We start from the raw sequence: 27970 nt of genomic DNA on the forward strand, positions 1-27970 counted from the left end.
TTAATAAGGATTCGTATGTCTATGTGTTTTTACTCTCATACTCTAAAATATCCCCATTTACATGCATTATACGACTATCACACTGCAGCGGTTGGAGTTAAAAATCTTCATTTGTGTTCTACTGAAGAAACAAAGACCCCTACATCTTGGATGCCCTGGGGGTAAGCAGATAAACATAATTTCGTTTTTGGGTGAACTATCCCTTTAACGTTAATCTTGCACACACACACACCAAAAAAATTATATAACACTTGATTTTTGCATTTAATGTACCTTTTGAGTGTCATGGCTAAGCATGCTGGGAAATAGAAATCCCAGGCCAGTTTCGATTACATTTATGTAAATTAAAAGAAACAAGTTCATAAAACTTAAAACAACGAAACGGATTACTTAAAATGTGCAGTTTTCAGAAGAAAAAGAGAGTGCTAAATAGTAATTCAAGTTAATTTGTTTGAACTAATTTGTTTAATTTGAGTTAGCTCTACTAAAACCAATTCATTATTTTGAGTGTTAGGGTTTCGCCAAGCTATTCTAAACAATAGAGAAATGTTTCTCATGTGCCACTATGGAGTAAAAGACATTAGAAAACAGGTCACTGACAAGATTATTTATTAATTAATTTTGTACAATTAAATATACAAACAACATAAGACTATGATACAACAACCAGAAATAAAGGTGGGTGTCATAATCCGGTCCTTGCTAATAATGCCAACTAGTTGTGATCAATGAATCCCTCCCATGTGCTCTTACCATTGAATCAGCAACAGTATCCATAAAGATTAAGGGCCTTGTAACACTTGCCATAGACTTCATCCTAAAAAGTAAGCATGAGCGCAAATGACCGATATTAAGATTTATAAATCCATACGTGCCAAAACCAGTGCAAAGTTCTTTCTATAAATCCCAAATAGTGGAAAATTGTACATACATACACATGCACTTTGTATTATGCATGGCCTCATCTGAATAGAATTTACATATGGATAATGCCATCCAAAGGCATGATACTACTGCATTTCTCAGTACTAAAAACTAGGAAAATAGATTATGGACTGTACAGTAAATATCGCATATGCCAATAAGAGAGATACTATTATAATTGAGTATATTTACTAAAATAAATAGTTATCATCCAGAAAAACTTTATATTATTAGTAAAGGGGGCCCACTTCATATCAAGTCAATTTAACTAGTATGAACTAACATTTAAATTAATCATTTGGAACAATGCAGTTATTGTGCACATACATTTTTACATCACATTTAAAATGCTTGCATTCAAATTACATTGTTGAACCTTTTCTTACACCTTAACCCACCCTTAAACCTAACCTCACCCATATCCCACCTCAATAGCAGCAAAAGTGTTTTGCATTACAACATGAACACAATAAGTACATGGTACCTAACATTTATTATTATTATTGTTGATGTAAGTATAATAGGTAAAGACACCTAATACAAAACGCGACCAGTAAGATAAATATATATGTTTATTAAACCTGGATGGTGATAATTTCTGATTTAAACTCAAACTCATTACAGACAAAAAATTAAAATAAAAAAAACATTGACATTTTAAATGTAATCAAATTAAATTAAAAAGCAGAGTGAATAGGTTTGTATCCGGTAAAATATTACTTACATAGACAGTGGACACATTAAACCCGTAAAAATATTTAATAAATAAATTTGAACGCAAAATGAAAAGCTGAAGAGATGTGGTTTCACCTCGTATGTCACAATGAAGTCAAATTATTGAAGATCTTTAAAACTATGATCCCCTCAGAGTAATTACACACAGATCCAAACCCATCAAACTGTATAAGCTGCCTCTTAGTTATGTGTTAAATGGGCAGACGATTCCTAAACTTAATTTCAGCTGAGTTTTGCTATTTTCAGTCTAACTATTGAACACAGCATCTAGGAGGGAGAGAGAGAAGCTGAATTTGGAGCGGATTACAGATGTGGCTAGGCCAGAAAAGGACTTTTAGAAGGATTACTGAAATGTTGTGGGAACTACATATATTTCAAAGGGGTCATAAGAATGTGGTTTTGGGCAAAGGAGATTTGGTAGGCTGAAATCTTGTGGCTTTTTAAGATGTGCTGAGGTACATCCGCAGAGCCGGGGTGAAGATGAGGACGGTCCCAAGCACAGAAACTGTGAGAAAGACCCATAGGAAGATCCGGTCCAACACCTGAGCCACAAACTTCCAGTCCTGAACAACCTGAGAAACAAACAGACCCAAATACACAGCATGAAGCAAGCACATATTATCAATAAATAGTTTTTATTGTGACTGACTGATAGGGAGCATGCCAAGATGCATGAAAGCTGTGACTGGAATGCTCTAAATGACAATATTTTTATTTAAAATTTGGAAGAAATGTTGTCAGTAGTTTGCAGAATAAATAAAATATGTTAATTTTACTCAAACAGATACATATACAGTATATAAACAGATACTTCACCTCTCTGATGAAGTGTTCCTTCTTGATGTGTCGGGAAATGTAGTGTACTGAGTGAGTGGCTCTCTCCAACAGGGCAATCCAGGCCTGGTTCTCATCTTCCTTTAACCCCCCTCGTCCACCTCCGGCACTCTTCTGTTGCCCTTTTTTCATCCCTCGCTTTAGCTCTGGGCTCCTTAGTTCGATGTCTGGGTACTGATACCGATCAGTGTGCCCCCTCATGCAGAGCAGCCTGGGTAATCTCTGGAGGAAAAGACTCTTAACCCATGGTGCCATGGGATGGTACGTGGCAGATGAACGGTGATGGACATTGATGACAAAGACAGTTATGATGATCGAGAATGTGACGAAGATCATAATAAAAAGCAGATACTCTCCTATCAGAGGAATGACTTTAGAGGAAGATGGGATGATCTCTTCAATGACGAGAAGAAACACAGTGAGAGACACGAGGACGGAGGTGGAGAGGGAAAGCTTTTCTCCTTCATCCGAGGGAAGGTAGAAGACCAGCACGGTGAGAAATGACAGACCGAGACATGGGATGATGAGAAAGAGTGTGTAAAAGAGAGGAAGACGCTTCAGTATGAACGAATATGTGAGATAGGGATAGGAGTAAATGCCATCACGCCGACTGCCCCTCTGGCCGGTGGCATTCAGTATTTCCCATTCGCCATTGTCAAAGAAGTCTTTACGGTCTACGTATGCATCTACCAGGGTCAGGTCCACCATAGTGCCATCGTATGTCCATGATCCAAACTTCATTGAGCAGTTCTGCCTGTCGAAGGGGAAAAAGGTGACATCCATGGTACAGGCGGATTTATAGCTGGCAGGAGGAGTCCACATGATGGTACCATTAAACCTTACAATGGCTTTAGTCATTAGAGACCCTTCAAAACGGCCATCCGCACTAAGAGAGATGGAGAGAGAGAGAGACATGATATTAGCAACTACATTTCACCATTTTTTGATGAAAATGTGAGGGGTTATTGCCCATGCAAATGTCAATGCCGCAATGTTCAGAGGTTCTGGGTGGTTGACAGGACATTGCGGTAGGTAACACTTCTATCTACATTCTGAGTGGTTTTGAGATATTGAGCTTGAATGTTTTTGCATTCTATTTGACTTTGTAGATAAAACCCTTTTTTCCTAAATAAAAGTTCCCCAAATTGATAAAAACTTAAATGACAACACACTCATGTCTTTAAGTTTGTCAAAATTGAACTCCATTTTGACATGTCAGATAGAACCTTATAATTCCAAGGTGATGACTTCATAATAAGTATACAATAATAAAATACTTGCAACTCATTTACAAACTATTTTAGTTAATTAATAGTTTATATATTGCAGTCTCTGCATTATTAATATATTAATAAGCTGTATACAAATAGTGAGTTCTACATTCATTGCCACAGAAATGAGCAAAAACATTTTTTTTTATTCATACATTAGTTTGCTTTATTAACAACTTGTTAGCCATATAAAATGTACAGTATTTTAAACCAGACACACACAGTATAATGATTTTTATACTGTACAAATTGTATATTCTATCGCCCCACACTAACCCTACCTCTAAACACAACCTCATAGAAAACTTTCTGCATAATTTATAAGCAGGCATTACTATCCACGTGGGGACATTTGGTCCCCATAACGTATGGATTACCAGGACCACACCCCCACCCCCCTTCTTTGAATACGTTAGACACGATGTTCTGGTGTCCTGGAATGACATTTCCTGATGAGATACTTTTATAAAAACATTGTCTGATGCAGTGTTTCTCAACCTTTTGTCCCCTCTCCCCGATTGTTATGTGATAATGTCAAATTTATATTAAATACAACCCATAGGTGTGATTAAATATGAAGCATACTTAAAACTTTAATTAAAATGACTAAATAAAAATATATAAATTAAATTAAAAGAAAATGGTAATATTTGCTCTCCAGGTACAGTTTTGCCATGTCTGCTTATTGCATTGCTTTAGGGGCTTATTTTGAGAATACCATCTCCTGCATTATAATTTTTCAACTTTTTTCAAAGTTGTACATCAATTTAAATTAATATTCTCAGAAATTGCAAGTAACACATTACATTTAAGTAGATTGTATGCCAATTTTTTTTCAGTGTAGCCAAAGCAAAGTAACTGGAGTCACTATTTATTAGCTAATCATTGGAAGCATTCCTGGAAACTAGAGTTTTTTTGCATCCATATTTCTCTTCAAAGCATATAAGTTCCCCACCCTTAGGCGGACACGAACCCCAGGTTGGAAAAACTTGTCTGACATATTGAGTCATAAAGTAAGTTTACATGGCCAGTTATAATCAAGCTACAGTAGGTTTTTGCTTATTTAAGATACAGTCCTTGTCTGTCTGAAGTCACGTGATAATGCAGATTTTAACCTTTAGAGATTAAAGAGCCCCAATTATGCTATTTAAAGGTCCCTAATTTAGTTTTGGATGTCTCCTACAACAGTGTTTCCCAACCTTTTTTCAGTCATGGCACCCTTTGAAAATGTTCTCCATTTTGTGGCACCCCCTCGCATACGTTACGCTAGGGGTGTAACGGTACAGTTTGCTCACGGTTCGATTTGTATCACGGTTTTAGGTTCACGGTTTCGGTACGGTTCAGTATTTGCTATGTTCATGGAAAAAAGGAGTACTGTCAAATAAAAATAAAGAAAATAATAAGAACAAATAATTTAAATACAAGCAGCAGCACAAATAAATACTATATAGCAAAGATACTAATAAAATAAACTATGCTTTTCAGGTTTTTCCAGGTACATCTAACATTAGTTTTCAGGTACAGAAATTTATCAAATCTAAAATAACATTGCATATTTGACTGATTAAAGATTAATTAAAGATTAATCCTATTAAACTTACAAAAAGCTATTCAATCAAGAGCAGTGAGTGATGTCCTTGTCTTTTGTTGTTTGTTGCTACTGCCCCTTTAAGACCTAATGCTCGGATATGCGTCGTCTTTCTCGACTGTATAAAGTTTACTTAAGGCATATACAGACTATGTCTGCTAGAAAACTCATAAAGAAGGACATGTTGACATACTTTTGTCTGTTCAAGAGCAAGACTTGAAAGAGAACTCAATATTTGCACGCTGTGAGACGTGTGCGCGCTTTCGGATGAGTGCACAGAGACAAATTTTCTCACAGTGCGCGCGACTTCTCATTCGTGTCTTCTGGCACTACACCCGGGTGATGACGGCGAAAGTGACTGGTCATATTCGAACATACGGCAGCACTCGCATGCATTGAACAAAATTTACAAAGAGAGAATTATTTGAAAAATGTGACGAAAAAAAAAATTTATTTGAAGGACTTTTACACGGCACCCCTGCTCTTGTCAGATGGCACCCCGGTTGGGAAACACTGTCCTACAATATACATTGCAGCATCACCTTTTTTTCCTCACAGTGTCTGAAACTGTTTCGATAAAGTCTCTCTAAACCCCTCTTTCCAAGAACCCACTCTGCTCTGATTGGTCAGATGGCCCAGTCTGTTGTGATTGATCAACTGCTTACAGTGCATGTCGGAAACAAAAGACTCATTACCATGATTGAATTTCAGCTCTGGAGGCTTCCTCTGCATTTATATACACAGTAACAATGGTGTCGGTTTTAACGTGTCAATTCGATTCCAGGTTCTCATCCTTTGTAAGTGCATGCAAAGTGGGTTTGCTTTTGTAGTGCAGAAAACGACATGTCAACAACATGAAATAACCTCTTCCAGCCTCATCTAAAGTTTTTGAAGACGGGTCAAAGTAGATGTTGTTCACAGGCAGCCAATGAAGACCATAGGCAAAATCTTACAAATCTACGTAGGATTCAGCAGGAAGTAAGACTGGAATCACTGAGGACTTGTTTCAGGCAGTTCAGAATCGGTACTTTCCTTCAGGGGACAATAACTCAATTTATCATGCACTTTGTTCTTCAAAACTTTGCAGACCTTTTACATTCGCCAACAGCTATATAACATATTACATGAAAGGTAATATCATAAAAAGCATAACAGGGCACTTTAAAATACACATTGTGTGTTACCTAGAACAAGTGCATAAAAACTTGAAGCCAAGATACAATTGCATTGTCTAATATCAGCACCTGTATGACATTATATTTGGATAAGAGGTCATAAAGACTTACTTCTCATAAAGGACAATGTCTGGTAGCCAGATAGTTTCTGAGGGCACTCTGATGGATGTGATTCCACCATAATCCTCTGGATTCCAACGAAGCTTATAGTCTGTCCACTCCTTAAAGAAAGAGACCAATAAAGCATAAATCAAGAAGGTATTTTTGGAACATGCTTAAAAATTAAAGCCAAATTTCTTTGCGTTACCTCCCACAACCAGACATTTGTAGTCATTAGTTGATTCTTTTCATCCTGAATAGAGGAATGAAGAAAATGCACAATGAAAGGTGATACATTTCCATTATTGCTAAAATGAATTTAGACCATACATGAGCACGAACCACATAACATGTCTTAAATTAACCCAAATGCACCATTTCGCTCATAGCCTCTAAAAATCTCTCATCATTGACCTATTTGTGTCATACAGATGATTAACTCAACTGTGCTATTTATATATGCAGCTCAAAAGATAGTATCTTGTCTTTTGTTTCATTAAATTGAAATTCAGACCCTGAATAGGAACCAATATACTTAGGTGTGAAAATCAATTTTTCCAACAGTGTTCAGTGTTTCACCAGCTAGAAAATGTACACTGTCAAGTCGTGACAACAAGGTGAGCGCTGAATATCATGTAGCTTTGATTACAGCATATGACCATCAGGTGGCTCTGCAGGACTAATATATATATAGGATGTTTCTGAATCCTAAAACAATTACCTTTCTGCCTCAGTGCCCAGACTAAATAGGCTTCAAAAAGGTTTCCAACAAAGCACCATATTGTCATGTTGTTTATCCGCATGCCAGTGAGCTTTAGACATAAATCAAGCAAATATTAAATACTTAGATTTTATTGCTAAAAAAAATGTTGGCAAAATGTGCATTTATAAGTTTATTTTAATAATTCAACTCCATTGGGTGCCGTTGTTATCACTCGCACAAACTACTGAAAGACAAGGGTAGGATTGTGGGATATCATAGGCAGCCTTCAAAAATCAATCAGATTAAAGGCATCTTAGTTGGCAGGATGTTATGTGGATGTACACGAAATTTGGACAGCTTCCGACCTCCTGCTTGCATAGGCCAAATTTGACACCCAGAGTTCCACTCTATAAGAATTAAAGGTTTTAAAGTGATACTTCACCCAAAAATCAATTTCTTTAAGGAATGATCAAATTTACAAGTTGCACACACACATGAACTCCACAATAAAGTTGAAACTGCCAGTTGGAAACTCTGGATATTCGTTAAGCCATGTTTGATAAGCTAGTGGTCAATAATGTCAGAAACAAGTTTGTACTGATCATAATAAGCTTGAATGTTCATGGTACAATTTATTCTGTACACATTTTGTGTGCTTTTAATAAAGAATACAGATAATACTTCACAATAAAGCAATAGATAAAATCACTTCATGCACCTCATGTTGCAGTTGTGAAATTGTAAGTTAGCACATCCCAAGAGGACTTCAATACAAACATTATTAGGAGAAACCAACTTTTTTTTGCTCTTGTGAAATTAAAGAGCTCATTACACTCAGATTATAATCACTATACAAAGTTAATTTGAAAACATATTATAACTTTCAGAACTCAAAACTCCCTCCCCAAATGAAACAAAGCAACAAAAAAGCTAGATGTTATAAATGTAAAATATTAACCACATTTATATATCAAAATCCCTATTCAGTGTTTAGACACTTGTATTAGGCTACCTAATCATGGTGGTAAAATAAGGACATAGTATAGACAATATGATTCTTGTACAATATAATTTCAATCAAACTATTTGTGTAGCACATTTCAGAATTGTTTTGTTTCACTGAGTAAATGCAGGCATTGCAAAGAGACTGTATTGAAGGATCATGGGACAGTTAAAACCAATTTGGACCCAGCAAAAAAAAACCTACAAAAGACATGACTCATTTCAATATGGTGACAAGACTTGGCATGTATCACACTTTGTAAATTGTTGCTGCTTTTTTTTTAAAATTGAAATAATTATAAATAAGTAGTAAAATGTAATTGTATTAACAACTTGTATTTACAATAAAGAACAACCGAGCACCAAGAATGGTGTTTGCCTTTCTCCGATTCATGTGAAGTAAGCAAAGGAAATTAATATTTCAAAGGTAAAAGATTAAACATTTACACATCGTGTACATTTATTAACCTCCCACTATTAAATAGAGACACTGTAACGTCAACCAGTAGTTGCGGGGGAAGTGTCACATGCAAATGTTCATACAGTAAGACATAATTACTCACACACTTCCTGTATAGTATATTATTGCATGATTTATGGATTTATGGACTGTTGCAGTGACTTGATTTAACGGGAGCAGCTTGCATTAGCTTAAAGTGATAGTTTTACAAAGTGAAAGTTCTGTGATTATGATATGTCTTTGTATGAGCTGCAAAAGGATTCTTTAGATAATAATTTGAGCAGAATAGTTCAAGTTCAAGTTCAATTTTATTTGTATAGCACATTTCTAACAGCCCCCAGGCTGACCAAAGTGCTTTACAGAAGAGCAAGAATATCACACATACAGAAAAATAAAAATAAATAAACCACATAAGAATATAAAAACCACCTATAAAAAAGTTTAACAAATCACCATAATCAGTACACTAAGGAAAATAAAAAAGTTTTTAGCAGGGACTTGAAAATAGACAAGGAAGGGGCCAGCCTAATCTCTAAAGGCAGGGTATTCCAAAGTCGTGGCCCTGCCACCGCAAATGCACGCTCACCTCTACGCTTTAGTCTAGCGCGAGGAACGACCAACAAAGCCTGATCACAAGAACGGAGGCTTCTGGGTGGAGTATAGGAGTGAAGGAGTTCAGATAAATAGACAGGAGCTTTGTTATGTAGGGATTTATACACGAAGAGTAGAATTTTGAAGTCTATTCTCTGACAAATCGGCAACCAGCGAAGGGATCTAAGAATCGGAGTGATGTGATCATATTTACGACACTTTGAAAGCAGTCTGGCAGCAGCATTTTGGACAAGCTGAAGTCGCGCAATTTGAGATTTAGATATACCGCAATATAGGGAATTGCAATAATCTAAACGCGACGTAACAAACGCATGAACAGCCATTTCGAGTGTTTTTGGGGAGAGAAAGTTTTTAATTTTTGACAGTAGACGAAGCTGATAAAAACTGGATCCAACAACAGAGGAGATATGTCTGTCAAATTTTAAAAGCTGGTCAAAAATAATACCCAAGTTCGTCACCCGTGTCGATCTAAAAGCGGATAAACTTTCTAGCTCAGGACCTATACACTGAGAGTTTTCATTTGGACTGAATACAATCACCTCTGTCTTGTCCTCGTTTAAGAAGAGGAAGTTCTGGGCTAGCCATATTTTAACCTCCTCTAAGCATTGGAGAAGAGAGGTGATCGCAGTGGAGTTGTTTTTCTTTACTGGAAGATAGATTTGGGTGTCATCTGCATAGAAATGAAAGGACACACCATGCTTTCTTAAAATAGAGCCCAAAGGCAGCATGTACAAAGAGAATAGAGAGGGAGCTAAAATAGAGCCTTGAGGAAGGCCACAGGTCAGAGGAGCGGCGGAAGATGAAAAGTTACTCAATTTCACTAAAAATTTTCTGTCAGATAGGTATGAATGAAACCATTTCAGAGCGTTTGCTTTTAGACCTACCCAAGACTCTAGTCTAGATAATAGTAAGGAGTGGTCAATGGTATCAAAAGCAGCTGATAAATCTAAGAGAATAAGAACCACAGAGTCCCCTGAGTCAGTGGAGATGTAGATGTCATTTACAACTCTCAGAAGGGCGGACTCAGTGCTGTGAGCGGACTTAAAGCCAGACTGAAAAACCTCATAAATAGAATTGCTAGTCATAAAGTTTTGAAGTTGATTCAGCACAATTTTTTCTAAAACTTTTGAAATAAAAGGCAAAACCGAAATGGGGCGAAAAATTTTTAGGACAGTGGGGTCCAGAGAGGGCTTCTTGAGCAGAGGAGTGACTGTAGCGACTTTAAGGTCAGCAGGAACAGAGCCCGTTTGGAGACACTTATTAACAAGAGATAACAGACCAGGCCCAATCGAATCAATAATTAGTTTTAAAAATTTGGGGTGAATAATTTCACTAGGACAGAATGAGGGTTTAAGATTGTCAATCACCTCCTTCAATTCCTGGAGATTGACGGGTTCAAAAGCGTCCAAAAATGCAGAGGCGGGTGACATGATAGGAGAATTGGCTAATGTTAAGGTGGGACAGACATCAAGTCTTAAGTTCGTAATCTTGTCACTAAAGTGTCTCAAGAAGTTTTCACAGAGAGCATCAGAAACCACAGGCAGGGTGTTCACAGAAGGATTGGTAACAGATTGAATAATTGAAAACAAAACCTTCGGTTTAGAGTGATTAGTTTCAATTAGGTTGGAGAAGTATGCAGCTTTTGCAGACTTGGCTGCAGTCTGGTAGGATGTAAGAGAGTCTCTGAACATTTGAAGAGAGATATGCAGCCTGTCTTGTTTCCATTTACGTTCTGCCTTCCTGCAGTATTGTCTTAAGAGACGGGTAGCAGAGTTTTGCCACAGTAGAGATTTAGTTTTCTGTTTATAAGGCTTAAGGGGGGCAGTTGCATTTGCTACCATAAGCCAGGCAGAGTTCAGGAGGCTCAGATGTTGATCAGCATCCAAGTCAGATAATGGTTGATCCAAGTTCAATTGTGAGCAACATTCATCAAAACACAAGTTGAAATTTGTGCTAAACTGAGGAGAGTAGAAGCGAGAAAGACTTACAGTTGTACTAGGAGAATGAGAGAGCTCTGGAAGGGATAGTGTGAATAATATAGGCTTATGATCAGATATCATAAAATCTGAGAGCACAACATCAGTCACATCAAACCCATATGAGAGTACAAGGTCCAACGTATGACCCAAAATGTGTGTAGAGTCACTGATCCACTGGGAGAGATTAAAAGCATTGATAATATTAAGAAACTCATGTGATAGGGGGTTAGACGGACAGCAGACATGAATATTAAAGTCGCCCACCAATAGGAAGCGGTAGTAATTTGTCGCAATATTGCCAATCAGTTCAGTGAAATGCTGTAAGAAGTCCTTAGAGGAGTGCGGGGGACGATAAATCACCACTAGACATACAGGACCGTTCCAGTCCAAGTGAAGAAACTGAGCTTCGAAGCTGGAAAAGGCCGTTCCAGGGACCAATCGACAGCGTGCAGAGAGAGAGTTCTTCAAGATAGTTACTATGCCACCCCCGCGTCCACTCGGACGAGGAGAGTTAAAAAATGTACAGTCAGCTGGGATCAGTTCAGAAAACGGAGTTAGATCACCAACCTTTAACCAGGATTCCGTGATAAACATAAAATCCAATTTGTGAGCTGAGTAAAAGTCATTTAGTAAGAAGGTCTTGTTCACCACAGAACGGGCATTTAATAATGCCATCTTCGGTGGAGGGATAATAGCAGGCGATGAGGACGCTCTTTTCAGCGTGCGCAGATTACTGTGAGTAACCCCCCGATGTCTGGAGCCGAGGCCGGTGCGGTAGAGACCGGAACGAAAAACAGGACTCGGGTGCACGGGGAGAACATGACGAAGCCACCGGTATGCCACATCCCGCGGGCGCCAGGTAGTAGAACCGCCGTGAAGCAATTCATGGGAAGGATCCGAGAGAAAACCAGCCCGCAGGTGAGCTTTTAGCTTCACGATGTAACCTCCGCGGTTTCCTCCTTCGCTTTCTCCGCGGGATGCTGAGGGGCCACCGGCGAAAATGACCCGGGACAGCCGATGTGGTCGACTCATCAGTCTTGTTAAAAAAACAGTCCACCTCTAAAAATGTAGGAGTTTGAAAATGTGGTCGCAACCGAGTTGCGGATATCCAAAAGTGCTTGGCGGTCGTAGGTTAAAAGCGTGTAGCAATTTAAAAATAGAGCAGAGAACCAGACAAGCAACCACAAGAGCGACAGACGGCAAGCCCAGCACACAGGCGCCATCACGTCATCATTCCTTCATCATTTTCATACATTTCATACATTTTCAGAATACAGGTTAGGAACGTTAGGAATGAGAGTAAATAGTGACCAGAGGGCTTCTTCTCACAGCACCACCTTCTCAACTGGCTTTACTCTAAGCTTATTCACAATGGTAAAATTAATGAATAATGATTTTTTGAATATGTCCACATAAAACCAATACGTTTGAAAGAAAAGCATAGTAGGTTTTTTAGGGCTAATCAACATAATTATGTGATAATTATCAAAATAATTATTTCTGACAGAATTAGTCACAACCATCCATTTTACAGCCGGTGATTGCATAAGGTCTAGTTCAAATATTTTAAACCACCCGAACCTCAAATCTGATCCGAAAATTCTGCATAAGCATCTGGTTGGAACCTCACACATTTTACACAAGAAACATGGCAGAAGCAACACAGATTTTGCATAGTGACAAGCCATAGAAACAGAGCTTTTAACAATGGGAAGATGTTAAAAAACTAATATATTAGACATTTTAAGGTTATGAGTCGAAAGTCCAGTTACACTTTTTACACAAATGGTTATTTTCTCTAACTTTCTCTAGGTTCTCTAGGTTTCAAAAACCTGATTTCCCAAATGACTGCTGTATTGTGTTTTTAATTTAAAATACAAACAGATATCTGTATCAGTCTTTCTTTAAAATTATTATGCTTTTTTATGTACTACTACAGAACGACATGAGGCTGGGTAAATGATAGAAGAAAAATTTTGGGGTGAACTATTCCTTTAATGTAACACATTTAATAGTATTTGTTTGAATATTGCATTGATGATGATTAACATACTAAATCATCATCAATGCAATTACTGTTTAATACTTTAAATAAAACAGTTTGTTCAGTTCAGTGCTGTTGTTATAATTGTCAAAAACAGAATAATAAATAAATATTGGGTCTGTATATCAGTTATCGAGCACATAAAATATTAAGCAAATCATTTTTTATCTGTAATTAAAAATAAAAAAATAAATCAATCAATATCGGTCGATCTCTCATTCACACAGAGACGGCATGCACTGACTGGCTGTTGTGTATTTTTGCTTTACTGGCTGTTCAAATCCACAGAGTAGAAACATCCAGAGCTTATCATCATTATCAATGTAAATTTTATCACAATCTCGATGTGATATCATAATCGTCCAGCCCTATGTGTGTGCTATTTGTTTAGGAATTTTGTGACTTAGTAAAAGATCAGATTTTACAGTGGATATGTGCGTGTTTCTCACCACATCCACCAGCTGGGAGATCTTCAAACCGAAACGAACGGTAATCGTGTCATTGGCGTGAAGGACAGGTCTCACCCACTTCTGATAGCCCCGAAAAAGATTCCTCAACAAAGTGTCCTCCATCTCAGCCAATGAGACAAACTCCTCAGGAGCTAGAACGAGAGGGTGGAACAATTTGAGAACAATTTAGAAAAAAACTAAGAAGTTACATAACATCCTCAGGTGGCATGTGGTGATAAGGTATAGTATAATCTAAAGCTGCCATGCTAATTATCAGTGTTGTATAGGCCTATACATAAACATATCTGTCTGGTTCTGTAGGAAGTAGGCCCACATTTGATTTGCCGTCTTGAAAAAAAAAAAATCACACATTAAATTCAGACACACTCTCCCACGAGTGTTAGATGAGCACAGAGCCATGAAGTGACAGCTGGCCCAGGCTCTTCAGAGTTTCTTGCTGACGCAACCATTGCCATGACATGATGACCTCAGACAAGAGCACTACTGAGAGAGTCAGGAGAAGACAAACTCACAACTACACACATACACACTAGCGGGGGGGGGGGGGGGGGGGTTGGTGCATGTCCGTCATGGCAATAATATAAATTAATTAAATTAAAACACTGTTATGAAAACTAATGTTGAGAATATACAATAATATAATGAAAAATATGTCTATAAAACATGAATATATAATTAGAAAAATAACACTGCTAGACCATCAATAATGCATCAAGAAACATCAAAAAAGAATAACTGATATACTATATTGCCAAAAGTATTGGGACACCCCTCCAAATCATTGAATTCAGGTGTTCCAATCACTTTCATGGCCAAAGGTGTGAAATTCAAGCAACTAGGCATGCAGACTGCTTCTACAAACATTTGCGAAAGAATGGGTTTGCTCTCAGGAGCTCAGGGAATTCAGGAGTGGAACCATGAAAGGTTGCAAACTGTGCAATAAGTATATTCGTGAAATTTCCTCACTACTAAATATTCTTCAGTCAACTGTTAGTGGTATTATAACAAAGTGGAACCAATTGGGAACAACAGCAACTCAGCCACGAAGTGGTAGTCGCCATCAGCTCTGACTGAGCTAAAATCAACCAATCGTCGCTGTAATTGAGTATGCGAATGCACTGCAGACGCAGCGGCGCCAATGCTGCATCCACACACTTTGTGAAAGTGTGGGGTGACAAAGCTAGGCCGAAGGAAAGTACTTGATATTGATACGCTTCGCCCCTGAAAGCGAACCTCAGGAACCTCCTGTGTTGTGGAAGGATGGATACATGGAAGTATGCGTCTTTGAGATCTATGGTGACAAACCAGTCCTCGGACCTGATCTGTGACACAATCTGTCTAAGTGTAAGAATCTTGAACTTGAGCTTCCCTACAGAGCGATTCAATAGGCGCAGATCTAATATCGGATGCAACCCTCCATCCTTCTTTGGCAAAATGAAGTAATGGCTATAAAACCCTGACTCCCTGCTGGGAGGAGGAACCCTTTCTATAGCCTCCTTTCACAGAAGAGTCTCTACTTCCTGTGTCATGAACAGAGCCTGCTCGGGGCCTATCACTGTGGGTAGGACCCCACTGAAAGGAGATGGACGCTTGCTGAACTGAATATTTACTAAGGGTACCAACCTCTCAAGACTGGCCTTGGGTGTACTGTGAACAACAAGCAGCAAACCGGCAGGGAACAACTGACTTGACTGCTCTGAGACCCTCCAAAGAGGGGGCATTGCAGCGGGGTTGGCAGAATGGCCCTCTGAGGGCACCAAAGGGAGATGGGCACCATGTACTGAGCTGAACACTGCCTTCCTTCAGAGGGGACAACCCTCAGAGACCTGACGCCACTGCTGGCATCTCTTTGAGCCTTCTTGGAGATCGTAACTGTCCTCAGATCAGCTCTACCCCTCAAAGGCTTTGCCTGTGAGCGCCGTCCCGACTCCCAGCAGCCCCAAGGACCTGGACACGGAGAGGGAGAAATTGCTTGAGTGCCGCCGCCTGCTTCTTTGACTCCTGAAACCTCTCAGTGACAGACTGGACTGCGTAACTGAAGAGGCCAGCAGGTGAAACCGGGGTATCAAGCAAAAAACTTTTATCCCACTCCTTGATGTAGGTGGAGTTCAGCCATAAATGCCTCTCCAGAGCTAGATCGGCTGACTGACAGTTCTCTGATTACGTCAGCCCCCACCTCATCACTATTACCCAGGTCCCTTAGCAGGTCAGCCTGGTATGCCTGCACGATAGACATAGTGTTTACCCACCAACGCTGATGTTGTTCTTAGTGCTTTGGTGTGTAATGTCGGGGCTTTCAGGGACAATGCAGTTGGGGGAGAGAGATGGCTCGCAAACGTCTCTTCATCAACCCATAACCGTGCTGCTTTAGCCTAACGATGTTACTATATGTCAAAGTTTTGTGGGCTAAAGACTAGGGCTGTACCAGAATCTTCTAATATTCGTTCGATGGGTTGGTATTCGATTTTCAAATTTATGTTTAAATCTGGCAAAATACAAAACTCTGGTTTTAATAGGATGGGACAGTTGAAGGAAGGCAACATTGTTATACTTATACTTAATAAATATATTTGCTTTAGCCAACTAAAGTGTTCCCTGCTACTGGAGTACACTCACCTAAAGGATTATTAGGAACACCTGTTCAATTTCTCATTAATGCAATTATCTCATCAACCAATCACATGGCAGTTGCTTCAATGCATTTAGGGGTGTGGTCCTAGTCAAGACAATCTCCTGAACTCCAAACTGAATGTCAGAATGGGAAAGAAAGGTGATTTAAGCAATTTTGAGCGTGGCATGGTTGTTGGTGCCAGACGGGCCGGTCTGAGTATTTCACAATCTGCTCAGTTACTTGGATTTTCACGCACAACCATTTCTAGGGTTTACAAAGAATGGTGTGAAAAGGGAAAAACATCCAGTATGCGGCAGTCCTGTGGGCGAAAATGCCTTGTTGATGCTAGAGGTCAGAGGAGAATGGGCCGACTGATTCAAGCTGATAGAAGAGCAACTTTGACTGAAATAACCACTCGTTACAACCGAGGTATGCAGCAAAGTATTTGTGAAGCCACAACACGCACAACCTTGAGGCGGATGGGCTACAACAGCAGAAGACCCCACCGGGTACCACTCATCTCCACTACAAATAGGAAAAAGAGGCTACAATTTGCACGAGCTCACCAAAATTGGACAGTTGAAGACTGGAAAAATGTTGCCTGGTCTGATGAGTCTCGATTTCTGTTGAGACATTCAGATGGTAGAGTCAGAATTTGGCGTAAACAGAATGAGAACATGGATCCATCATGCCTTGTTACCACTGTGCAGGCTGGTGGTGGTGGTGTAATGGTGAGGGGGATGTTTTCTTGGCACACTTTAGGCCCCTTAGTGCCAATTGGGCATTGTTTAAATGCCACGGCCTACCTGAGCATTGTTTCTGACCATGTCCATTCCTTTATGACCACCATGTACCCATCCTCTGATGGCTACTTCCAGCAGGATAATGCACCATGTCACAAAGCTCGAATCATTTAAAATTGGTTTCTTGAACATGACAATGAGTTCACTGTACTAAAATGGCCCCCACAGTCACCAGATCTCAACCCAATCGAGCATCTTTGGGATGTGGTGGAACGGGAGCTTCGTGCCCTGGATGTGCATCCCACAAATCTCCATCAACTGCAAGATGCTATCCTATCAATATGGGCCAACATTGCTTTCAGCACCTTGTTGAATCAATGCCACGTAGAATTAAGGCAGTTCTGAAGGCAAAGGGGGTCAAACACAATATTAGTATGATGTTCCTAATAATCATTTAGGTGAGTGTATTCTCTGTATAGAGCGCACAACAGCATGTGTTTTTATTGCCAGAAGCGCCGCACGCCTGCGCTTGTATATTGGGTTAAGCTGCGTTGCTTTAACATTGTGTAAAATCGAATAATAGAAACAAAATGTATTAGTCTTTTTACCCGTTATTATAAATCTAATTGAATCTACTGCAAAATTTAGTAGCTTCTTGTTAAAACTCAAACGTGCAATTTTACCGGGAAGTCACAGTAAAATCGCCCATACGTAAACATCATGCACGCATGTCATGATTCAGTCTATCTGAAAGAGAAGACAAAATGCCGAAGACCTCAGCTGTGTGGGAGCACTTTAAATTGAGCGAGGACAAGACAAAGGCAGTGTGCAAAATATGCGATTTGAAACTGACCTACCACAACAGCACAACATGTTTGAAAAATCACCTGAGTTCCGTAAGTAATACGCCTATATGTTATATAGCCTAGCATATTGTTGGCATATACAGTACATCCGCCATGTTAAGCAGTAATTTTATACGTGATAAAAATGTGCACTTAATTTGCTTGGAAAATACTTGTGAATACGGCAGTTATTGATACAAAAAACGTACAGTAGCCCAGCCAAATAATAATTTGTTTATAGGTACATCCCCAGGTCATCAACATCCTCAAGCACACCCAAAACTTCACAGCAGATCCTACAATTCCGAAAACCGATAACAGAAAAGAAAGAGAGAGATAACAGATGCCATAGTGGAGTTCATCGCTATGGATATGAGACCCATTAATGTAGATGAAGGCGAAGGCTTCAGAAAATTAACCAAGAAGATGGAACCCGACTACACAGTCCCAAACCGCTCCAGTATTTCAAATGCCCTGTCTCTGAAGTACAGCAATGTGCGAGGCTAAATTTCTGCTCTCGTTGGAAACGCAAAGTTTCACAACGGACATTTGGACCTCGGTGAGTATGGAGGCGTACATGCCTGTCACATGTCACTTCATTACTCAGGAGTGGTAACTCTCTGCCTTTGTTTTGGAACAGAACCAGCTCACGCTTTTCTGTAGTTTATTAAGTTTATTAATTCTGAATGTGTCTTGTGTCCAATATTGCACCAAATGCGACACTGTACTCCCTTGGGTCCAGGCAACACAACATTCACGTGTGAAGTCGATCGGATGAACGGTTCTCGACATAATCAAACAGCAAACAAACACAGAGAGTCCTGCCTTTATTAGAGAAATAAGTTCAGTCCCCTCCCTCCGAAGCTTCGAATATTCGATCTTAATGGCTACAGAATCTTCAAAGCTCAAAAAATGGTATTCGGACCAGCCCTACTAAATACACAATACAAGACCGGTTTCTTCCAGGACATCGACACCTCAGTGTGGAGGTCTGGAAAAAGCGGCAAGCTCCGACGTAGAGGTTGTGCTGCACGAGAGGGCAGGAAGCGTTCATCTCATTTGCTTTTTTGCTGAAGCTCCTGTCTTTTGGCTGGCCAATCGATGTTTAATCTGGCCACCGCTCTTGTCAGCACCTCTACTATCTCCTCACTTGCAGGGGACTGAAGTGGCGAGTCTTCAGTTGCGATACTAACAACATCCAACTCCTCAGAGCTGGATAGTTGCAGTACCGGTGCCTCACCCAGGGAGGAAGTAACCGCAGTGCATGCTTCCAAACCCAGAGAAGAGGCACTGGATCTAACAGGTGACGGTTGAGAAAGGGCGAGGCCCGTCTCTAACCCCTCTGTTACATCCATCTGCGAACCCCACGACTGAAGCCGCCACTCTGCCTCAGCAGTAGCGGGACCCGAGCTGCAGGGAACGCGAGCCGTAGCACCCTCCTCGAAGAGCGACCAGCGGGAGCGCAGCGTTCTCAAAGGCAAACGCTCACAGTGCTCACAACCTGCCCCCCCAAGGGCTGCCTGAGCGTGCTGCGCTCCCAAACAGACAACGCACATGGAGTGTGTATCCCCACCCGTGATGAAACGAGGGCAGGGATGAACACACTTAGTGAATTGCTTTTTACTCACCATAATAGTTTTTCTTTTACGTTTCTTTTTTACAACAAAGGTGTAAAACTCAAACTCAAGGGTGAATCGTTTTTCATAGGCATACAAGATATGAAATGTGTTCGTAATCAATGTAGGATGGAGTTTATGTTGTTCAAATATATATGAAATGGAAAAGTTGTGCTGTATCACAAAGCCTTCATTATAAGGCACAGAAGAAAAAAAACATTAGCCTCTATCTTGCAATGTCCCTCAAATGATTGTTTTGATAAAAATTAAGTTGTTCTTTAGGCTAACGCACGAACAACCCCAGAACATTTCAAACTAAAATGTATTGCTTGATTATCCACAGCAGGAGGGTCAGGTCTTCAGGTAGCGGACTGAATTATGAATTAAATGATTCATGAAATGTGAATACTTCATATCACCATAGTATGATAAATGAGATGAAAAAGATGTATCAGTATTCGCTTTCCCTTTTAAGGTAACTTGTGCTGTGTTGAGAATGACGCTGTGGGAACGCTCTGTGTTGACTGCATTGTGAATAGGGATGCACCGATATGAACATTTTAGCCGATGCAATAACCGATCATTCTTTATATTTGAAAGCCGAAAACCGATATATTGGCCGATAAATCTAAATACAAATTTTAATAAACTTTGAGAGCCTGATTACAAAAACAAAAGGCTCACCATTAAAAGCCATGTCCCAAACACTTCAACATGAGTCAAACCTATACAGTACAGTAGCCTATTTGAACCAGTGTAATATTCCTTAACTTATCAAATAAATTTTACACTCCTATGGCCAACTTACTTTATTAAAAAAATGGTAACACTTTACAATAAGATTTCATTATTGGTAGCATTAGTTAACCAACAATGAATGAACAATAATTTTACAGGATTTATTCATCTTAGTTCATGTTAATCTCAACCTTTTCAGATCCAAAGTTGTGTCTGCGAACATTAGGTAATGCACTGTGAATGTACTGTTAATAAACACAAACATTTTATTACTAACATTAGCAAAGGTTATTGCTCTCTGTTTGTTCTTGTTAGTTAATGCTTTAACAAATGAGACCTTATTTGTAAAATGTTACCAAAATTCTATTGCCACAAAAAATAAAAATAAAATACCTAAATAATGCAAAAAAAGTCATTGGACAGCATTACTTAGGCTGCAAATAAAGAATCAAAATGCAAGTGCCATGCATGAAATAGCCTCCGCACAGAAAATAAGGAAATGGTTTTAATCATACCATATTGCTGATGAAAATAATATGAGAACAATAAGTGCTAGTTATTAAAAATAACGCTTGTGTTTTAAAAAAATATATGTTTAATATTACAGTAATAGTAAGCATTTTTAATATTAGTCTATCAAATAACGTTGCTGTTTGAGAGCGCGCGCTGAAGCTGGAGAGAATTAACAACCGTAAACTGAAGCACTTAGGTTAATAAACAACTAAACGTATCATATATGACAACAATCAGATATTTATACAAAATTAATATAATATTACAACCTACATTTGCACAAAATCACGCACAGGTGAACTAAGTTACATAGTCAGAAGGCCTATAACTCCTGCATGCGCTCCTCCCCTGTTTGAGAGCACGCGCTGAAACTGAAGATGATCACCGGTCCAATGAAGCACTGCAGGTTATTAACTCAACGAAACGCATCCTATATGAGATTAATCAGATGTTTATACTACATAAACGTAATATTACGACTTATATATTCTTAAAATGACGCGAATGCACAAGCAAACTTGACTGTGCTGGTCAGAATGCGTTGTGGACGTGCTCTTCCCACATCAGTGCGCTGAAACACAACAACTAAACCCAGATAATTTTTTATTACAAAAATGTTCTCATAACAGTGTTATGTTTATGACGGGATGCGCGGTATACCGGTACTGGGAAAATACCGGTATATATTTTATTTCAAACGGTACGATATCATGATTTTGCTCATTTCGGTATATGCTGCTGATCTCATAATATTTGCATGCATACTATTGCACTATTTACATTAGCGAAAGACATAACCAACTGTGTTTATGTGACTATTCACTAAAGATGGACATTTTTGACAATTTTGTGTGTATTTGACTAAGGAAAACCAACCTAATTTGGAATGCGCAAGCTCTTTAGGCTTGTGTGTTTGTTGTTGGTATGAGCGCAAAGAACTCTCTCAAAGAGCTCCCATCCCATGTATTACGGAATGCTATAAAATCACATGGGATTTCCGTCAGCTCTCCCGAAATGAAAGCGAAAGTGTTGAATCTGAGCTCGCAGATTGCTTTTAGTGCAAGTGCGATGTAGCTTTTGAAGCTAGAAGCAATTTGCTCATTTTGAGAGCTAGGGAAGGGAGAATTGTTGAAATTACTTCTCACAAGAAAGTTTCCAAATGACTGATTTAATGTGATAATCTTTGTCGATTAATTTGACAATAAACATTTGTGGTAATTTCCCGCTTCATAAACCCAAAACTTGCAAGAGTGAGTAAAATGATGCGCAATACCCGCGTCAAAATTCAGACCCTGTATGGTATCGATTTAATATCGGTACTTCGGTTTTAGATTGTGGTACCGTCCCGAAGCCAAAATTGTGGTCTCGAGCAATCCCTATATGACAGTCCCTGTAGGAGCCATATTTAGAATTTTGTGCTCTATCAGAATAGAGATTTATGTTTAATTTATTTATTCTATATTTTCATTTTATGTTTAATACTTGGACTAACATGTTCACATGTATTGACTTGCTCCTCCTTGACACGTCACGAAGGCGTGAAAGTGCAGGTCTAAATAGTAGATTAGAATTGTTTGGTGGACAGGTTAGAGTGTGGAGAGCAATGCGTTTCTTCAATCGCATTTTTGTCCACACAAATATTTTGTTCTCTCTGTCATTTAGTATTTTTGTTTGAAAGTAAACCGAAGATTGTAATCAATAAACCGCAGCCTTTTGTTGTTTTGACTGCATCTCCGTGTGTGCTTTAATCGGGAGAGACTCCACTAACCTCAAAGGGCTAAAGAATGTTTGAAAGAAGATTAGCCTCAACAGTCCCAGTAGTTATTAATGCTGTGCATTTCTGTTTGAAATGCGCACACTGAAGCTATACCGGTAATGAAGCGTTTTACTGCATCGTTAATTAACTCAACCAAACGCATCCTATAACATCCTTTAACTCCATGAACGCGCTTTTCCCTCAATTAAATGTGCTGAAAAACAACACTTAAGTTAAGCAGTTTAAGGAGGAGCTGGGGAGGAGGTGGGTTGCAAAGCAGCGTGCAGCATAAGCGTCCAAGCAGGCAGATTGAAGTGAAGCTATGCTTAAGTACGGCACCCTGTTTGAGAGAAGCCAATTGAGTGCATAGGATCAGCTGAATCGGATCAGCTGAAAGGGGCGGAGTTAGAATTTCCCAATCAGCTGATAGCGGAGCTTGACTACGTGGCCTGCCAGAACTAACGCTGGATGCTTGATTTTCCTTTTCGAAGTGATTCCAATCATATTTCGAGCAATTCAAACCCATCATGGCGGACAGCGCGTCTGAAGTGTCTCAGCTGAAGGAATTAATACATTATCTATCGGCTTGAATATATACAAAGCGTTCACCAAAACCATGTGTTTTGTATTGATTTACCATCTGACAAATTTATCATAGTTGGTTAAATGAAGTCGGTGTGCCACCTACAGGCCTTTTGGGCGAAGTGTAGGTTGTTAAAGAACATGCAAAATGTGCATAACTACATTACCCTTTTTGATAGAAGAATCGTGATTATCAGTTTAACCATTATCATGCAGCCCTACTTAGTAGACCACCTGGCAGCGTGGAAACTTCTGCCAGATGTGTCACAATGGGTCCTGCGAACGTAGAAAGAGGGTGCAGAATTAAGTTTAGTTCTCATCCGCCTCGGTTCAAAAGGGTCCGATCCACAATGGTTGGCCCCGAGCAGGCTCTGGTATTGAAACAGGAAGTAAAAGATATTTTGGGTAAGGAGGCTATAGAGCGTGTTCCTCCAGCCAACAGAGAATCCAGGTTTTACAGCTGGTATTTTATAGCTCCATAAAATAATTGGGGGGTTGTGTCCAATTTTAGATCTGCTGCAGTTAAATCATACACTAAAGTTCAAAATGTTGACATTGAAACTAAACGTAACTCAAATCAGATCCGAGGACTGGTTTGTCTCGATACATCTCGAAGATCCATACTTCCACACCACAGGATGTTCCTCAGGTTCGCTTTTTGGGGTGAAGCATACCAGTATCGGGTTCTTCCTTTTGGCTTAGCTTGGTCACCCTGCACTCACAAAATGCGTGGATGCAGCTCTGGCACAAGTGATCACAATTCCATTATACAGAATAATTCATAATTATTTTTTAGGCAATTACAAAAAAAATTGTTCCAGTCCTGGATGCTGGAAACAACTGTTCACACACACACACACACACACACACACACACACACACACACACACACACACACACACACACACACACACACACACACACACACACACACACACACATGTAGTGTTTTCATCTTTTATGGGGACTTTCCATAGGCGTAATGGTTTTTATACCGTACATACCGTATATTCTATCCCCCTACACTGCCCCTGCCCCTAAACCTAACCCTCACAGGAGACATTCTGCAATTTTACATTTTCAAAAAACATCACTTAGTCTGATTTATAAGATGTTTTCCTCATGGGGACCTAAAAATGTCCCCACAAGGATGAGGATTTCGGATATTGCTATCTTTGTGGGGACATTTTGTCCCCATAACGTGATGATTACCAGTCCACACACACACACACACACACACACACACACACACACACACACACACACACACACACACACACACACACACACACACACACACACACACACACACACACACACACACACACACACACACACACACACACACACACACACACACACACACACACACATGTTTGTTTTTGTGAAATGTGAGGACATTCCATAGGCGTAATGGTTTTTATACCGTACAAACCGTATTTTCTATCCCCTTACACTGCCCCTGCCCCTAAACCTAGCCCTCACAGGAGACTGTGCAGTTCCCTTTCTGTGAAAAAAAACTTGTTCTGTGTGATTTATAAGCATTTTGAAAAGTGAGGACATGGGGAACGTCCTCATATTTCACCCTCTTTTTGTAATACCTGTGTCATACCCATGTCATTATACACATTTGTGTCCTGATATTTCACAAAAACATGCCCACACACACACACACACACACACACACACACACACACACACACACACACACACAGTACTAAAAAGAGAAATAATTAAAGAATGATAATAGGTTTTCTGTGTCATGGACATGGTAATTAGCCATTAGAAAGGTACGATCATTAGAAAGCTGCTTTCCATTTCATTATTTTACTCTTAACCTTATCTAGCTCGTTTTTGTCATATCTCTTTCCTTCTCTCCCTTTCCTGTTACAATTACCTTATTTCCTGCAATATCTATTTTTTTTATAAACAGATAAAAGCAGGATAACAGTTTCCATTAGATAAAAATTAAGTGTGTGCATTTAGGGGTTTGGGTTCATAAATGTCTTCTGAAAGGTACCCTCCACCATTAGTGCCATACCATTCTGTGCTCCACCCCTAATTACATTTTTTACAGGATGTTACACCCATTGTTGCTGAACAACTAGCATTACTTCCTTCCTCATCACCATCTGTCATGTCCTGCATGGCAAAAAAAAAAAGGCTTCTTTGCCTGGCTTTGGGAAGACATTTTTTTTTTGCTTAGCAGGGCTGTGGGTCTTGCAACAGCAAGTATATGAAATTACATCATAAATAAAGGCCGTGCACAGGGCAGGCCATTTCTCCTGGGTTTACGATTCAACCAACTAGGGAGTGGACAGGGATGTGTAAATCAAAAGACAAGAATGGGGAGGAGGGTGAAAGAGAGTGTAAAAAAACAGACAGTGTGTTTGTACATGCATTTTGAAGTGTATACAAAGAGATGTAATTTTAGTCCGTTTGACCTATTTCAGTGCATTGTAAAAACAGTTTAAAGTTTTGTAAGAAAAGGATTATGTGTGAGTTTTTTTTTTTATTAATGAGTTAATGAGTTCCTTTTTCCTCCAGAGAAGTAAGATTACTGTCCATTGCATCAGGACGTTCAAAGCCACTTTAATGCACTCAAGACATGCTTCAATTCATTGAACATCATTACACAAAGAGCAGACACACAGACTCACTATGAATAAACTTCTCAGTTCAAGGACATTTGCATCTGTTGCAACAGTGTATTATATAGACTCTTTAGGGAACATTTTCCTTTTTACAGTATTACATATCATGAAAGCCATGGGTTTATTTGCATATCTAGGTGGACAAAGTTCACAGACATGACCTCATTGGCCACAAATGTGAACAGATGACCTCTTCTCCTCCCCTACAGCAAGCCATCTGGTCAAAGCAAGCTTTTAATGTGAAAGAGATTTTGGGGTACATTTTAGGGCTGAGTCAAAAGACAAGAGTCAATATTTTCATGACGCTACAGTCAAATGATCCTCCTTTGACTTCTTTTGAGACCAATTGTGTGGGGCAGCAGAAATGAACAAAATAACCAGCCATGTTATAATTAAAATGTTACAATCAAGCTGTTGTACTGAATATCAGCATGGCAATATTACAGCATACAGCCATGCTGATATTCAGAGCAACAGCCATATTGCAAATGTATTGCATATAGGCCTTGTGTTAAAGATATGAAACAGCATGTACAATTTCCTTGACAGCAGAACTGCAATTCTTTGAATCAACGAATGCCAAGTTTGACAGCAATTTCCCCTTCATTAAACAACTTCTCTCATTTAAAAAAAATGAACAGAGAGGAAGAGAAAAGCTGTCAAGCATTTCTCTCCAGAGTGCTGCTGACAGATAAATTAACATCCAGTCCAGCAGCTCCATTTTCAGATTAAAGCTGCAGATGAAGGCACTATTTGCCTCCACATTGATAAGAACCCCATATCTTCACTTTTACACTCTGCCAAACCCAGACAAAACACACATTATCTTGCATTATAGTGCTTCATTGTGACACTATACCCATGACAATCAATGTGTTGCTTGCCTGTTAAAATCATTGTTTTATGCTTCAAAGCTGGTTCAAAATAAAGAGTGGGGATGGGAAATCAGTATGGTTGTATGACTTTGACCAGGTCACACACAACATTACACCCAGTGACCCAATTGAGGGCGCTAGAAGTCAAGCAATAAACGTAAATTAAACATGAGACTGATTTCATTTGCATCATTCAGGGTTGAATGCGCTGATAAAACGGATGAGGATGCTTGAATTCGTTCTGGCTTCATTATGATCATTTATGAATTGTCTAAATTAAAATTATAAGTCTCATTATATTGAAACCGAAAGGACTTGCATCATTTCTTATAAAGTAAAACTGAGAAATGGCAGGCTATGCAGCCACACAGAGAAATGCAGGAAAACTCTTAAAGATCATTAGGCTATTTTCTAATGCAGTAGATTAGGCTACTCACCCTCTATCGTTGCATAGGCTACTGCCATTACGAGCAAAAGACCGGAGATTTGTAACTTCATGCTGTCTTTCCCGGCTTAAGGTCCTTCGTGCAATGGAATTATTTCATGCTGTTTGAATTGTGAGTCCCTGTCATCGACAAACGGGGATATGAATATGCGGTCCTTTATTCATACGGCCGGACACCGGACCGTTTTGTAAAACGATCAGATGTACTGCAACATGCAGTGTAATAAAGCTATAAATTAATAATCAACGAATTGTTTTGTTTAGCCTGCTCCATCCGAGGCGAACACAAGAAGAAGACGCTCTCGCTCCCCCCCCAGTCGGCGTTTACGTGATGTCGAGAAAGATGCCATTCATTGGAGCAGCTACAGCGGGTCAGGGTGAAATGAGCGTTCGAGAATGGGAGGGGATAAACAAACCAACGTCTTCGAAACAAAAATGTACTTTACCTAAAGACTTTAAAGACGTAGTTATCAACTGTTTTTTGCTTCAGGAGCCACAGTTTACAGTAGGCATCTGGCGACACAGCTAGCGTAAAAAGGTAATCAAAGCTGTCCTTAAAATCGAAAAACAGCTTCTGCCTAACAACATTATTAACATGAAATAGGCTGCAAATGAAAAATAATAAAACATTTTTTATTAATATTAATTGTCATAAGCTAGCATCATAGCATGTGCAAATTAAATGGCCAAGATTTG

The 27970-nt window shown here is 39.4% G+C and overlaps 1 protein-coding gene across 1 annotated transcript; it reads right to left on the reverse strand.

The window, feature by feature from the left end:
* Window positions 1–593: 593 nt before the first annotated feature.
* chrnb3a (cholinergic receptor nicotinic beta 3 subunit a) lies at window positions 594–27574 on the reverse strand. The gene is made up of 6 exons (XM_079811269.1): window positions 27267–27574; window positions 13876–14027; window positions 6835–6879; window positions 6639–6748; window positions 2476–3379; window positions 594–2231 (listed from the first exon to the last, which is right to left on the reverse strand). Exons 1-6 carry the CDS (start codon window positions 27325–27327, stop codon window positions 2100–2102), a joined length of 1404 nt encoding a protein of 467 aa, XP_079667395.1. The 5' UTR covers window positions 27328–27574; the 3' UTR covers window positions 594–2099.
* Window positions 27575–27970: the final 396 nt, after the last annotated feature.

The sequence above is a fragment of the Gobio gobio genome (assembly GCF_949357685.1).
Source record: "Gobio gobio genome assembly, chromosome: 3".
NCBI classification, from domain to species: Eukaryota; Metazoa; Chordata; class Actinopteri; order Cypriniformes; family Gobionidae; genus Gobio; species Gobio gobio.

Excerpts from the sequence above, each read along its gene's own strand:
- chrnb3a (XM_079811269.1), bottom strand. The coding sequence starts at position 27,327 with ATGAAGTTACAAATCTCCGGTCTTTTGCTCGTAATGGCAGTAGCCTAT. Across the intron at positions 6,880-13,875 it reads TCTCCCAGCTGGTGGATGTG|GATGAAAAGAATCAACTAAT; the intron begins GTGAGAAACACG and ends TCCTCTATTCAG. Across the intron at positions 2,232-2,475 it reads AGGAACACTTCATCAGAGAG|GTTGTTCAGGACTGGAAGTT; the intron begins GTGAAGTATCTG and ends TTTGTTTCTCAG.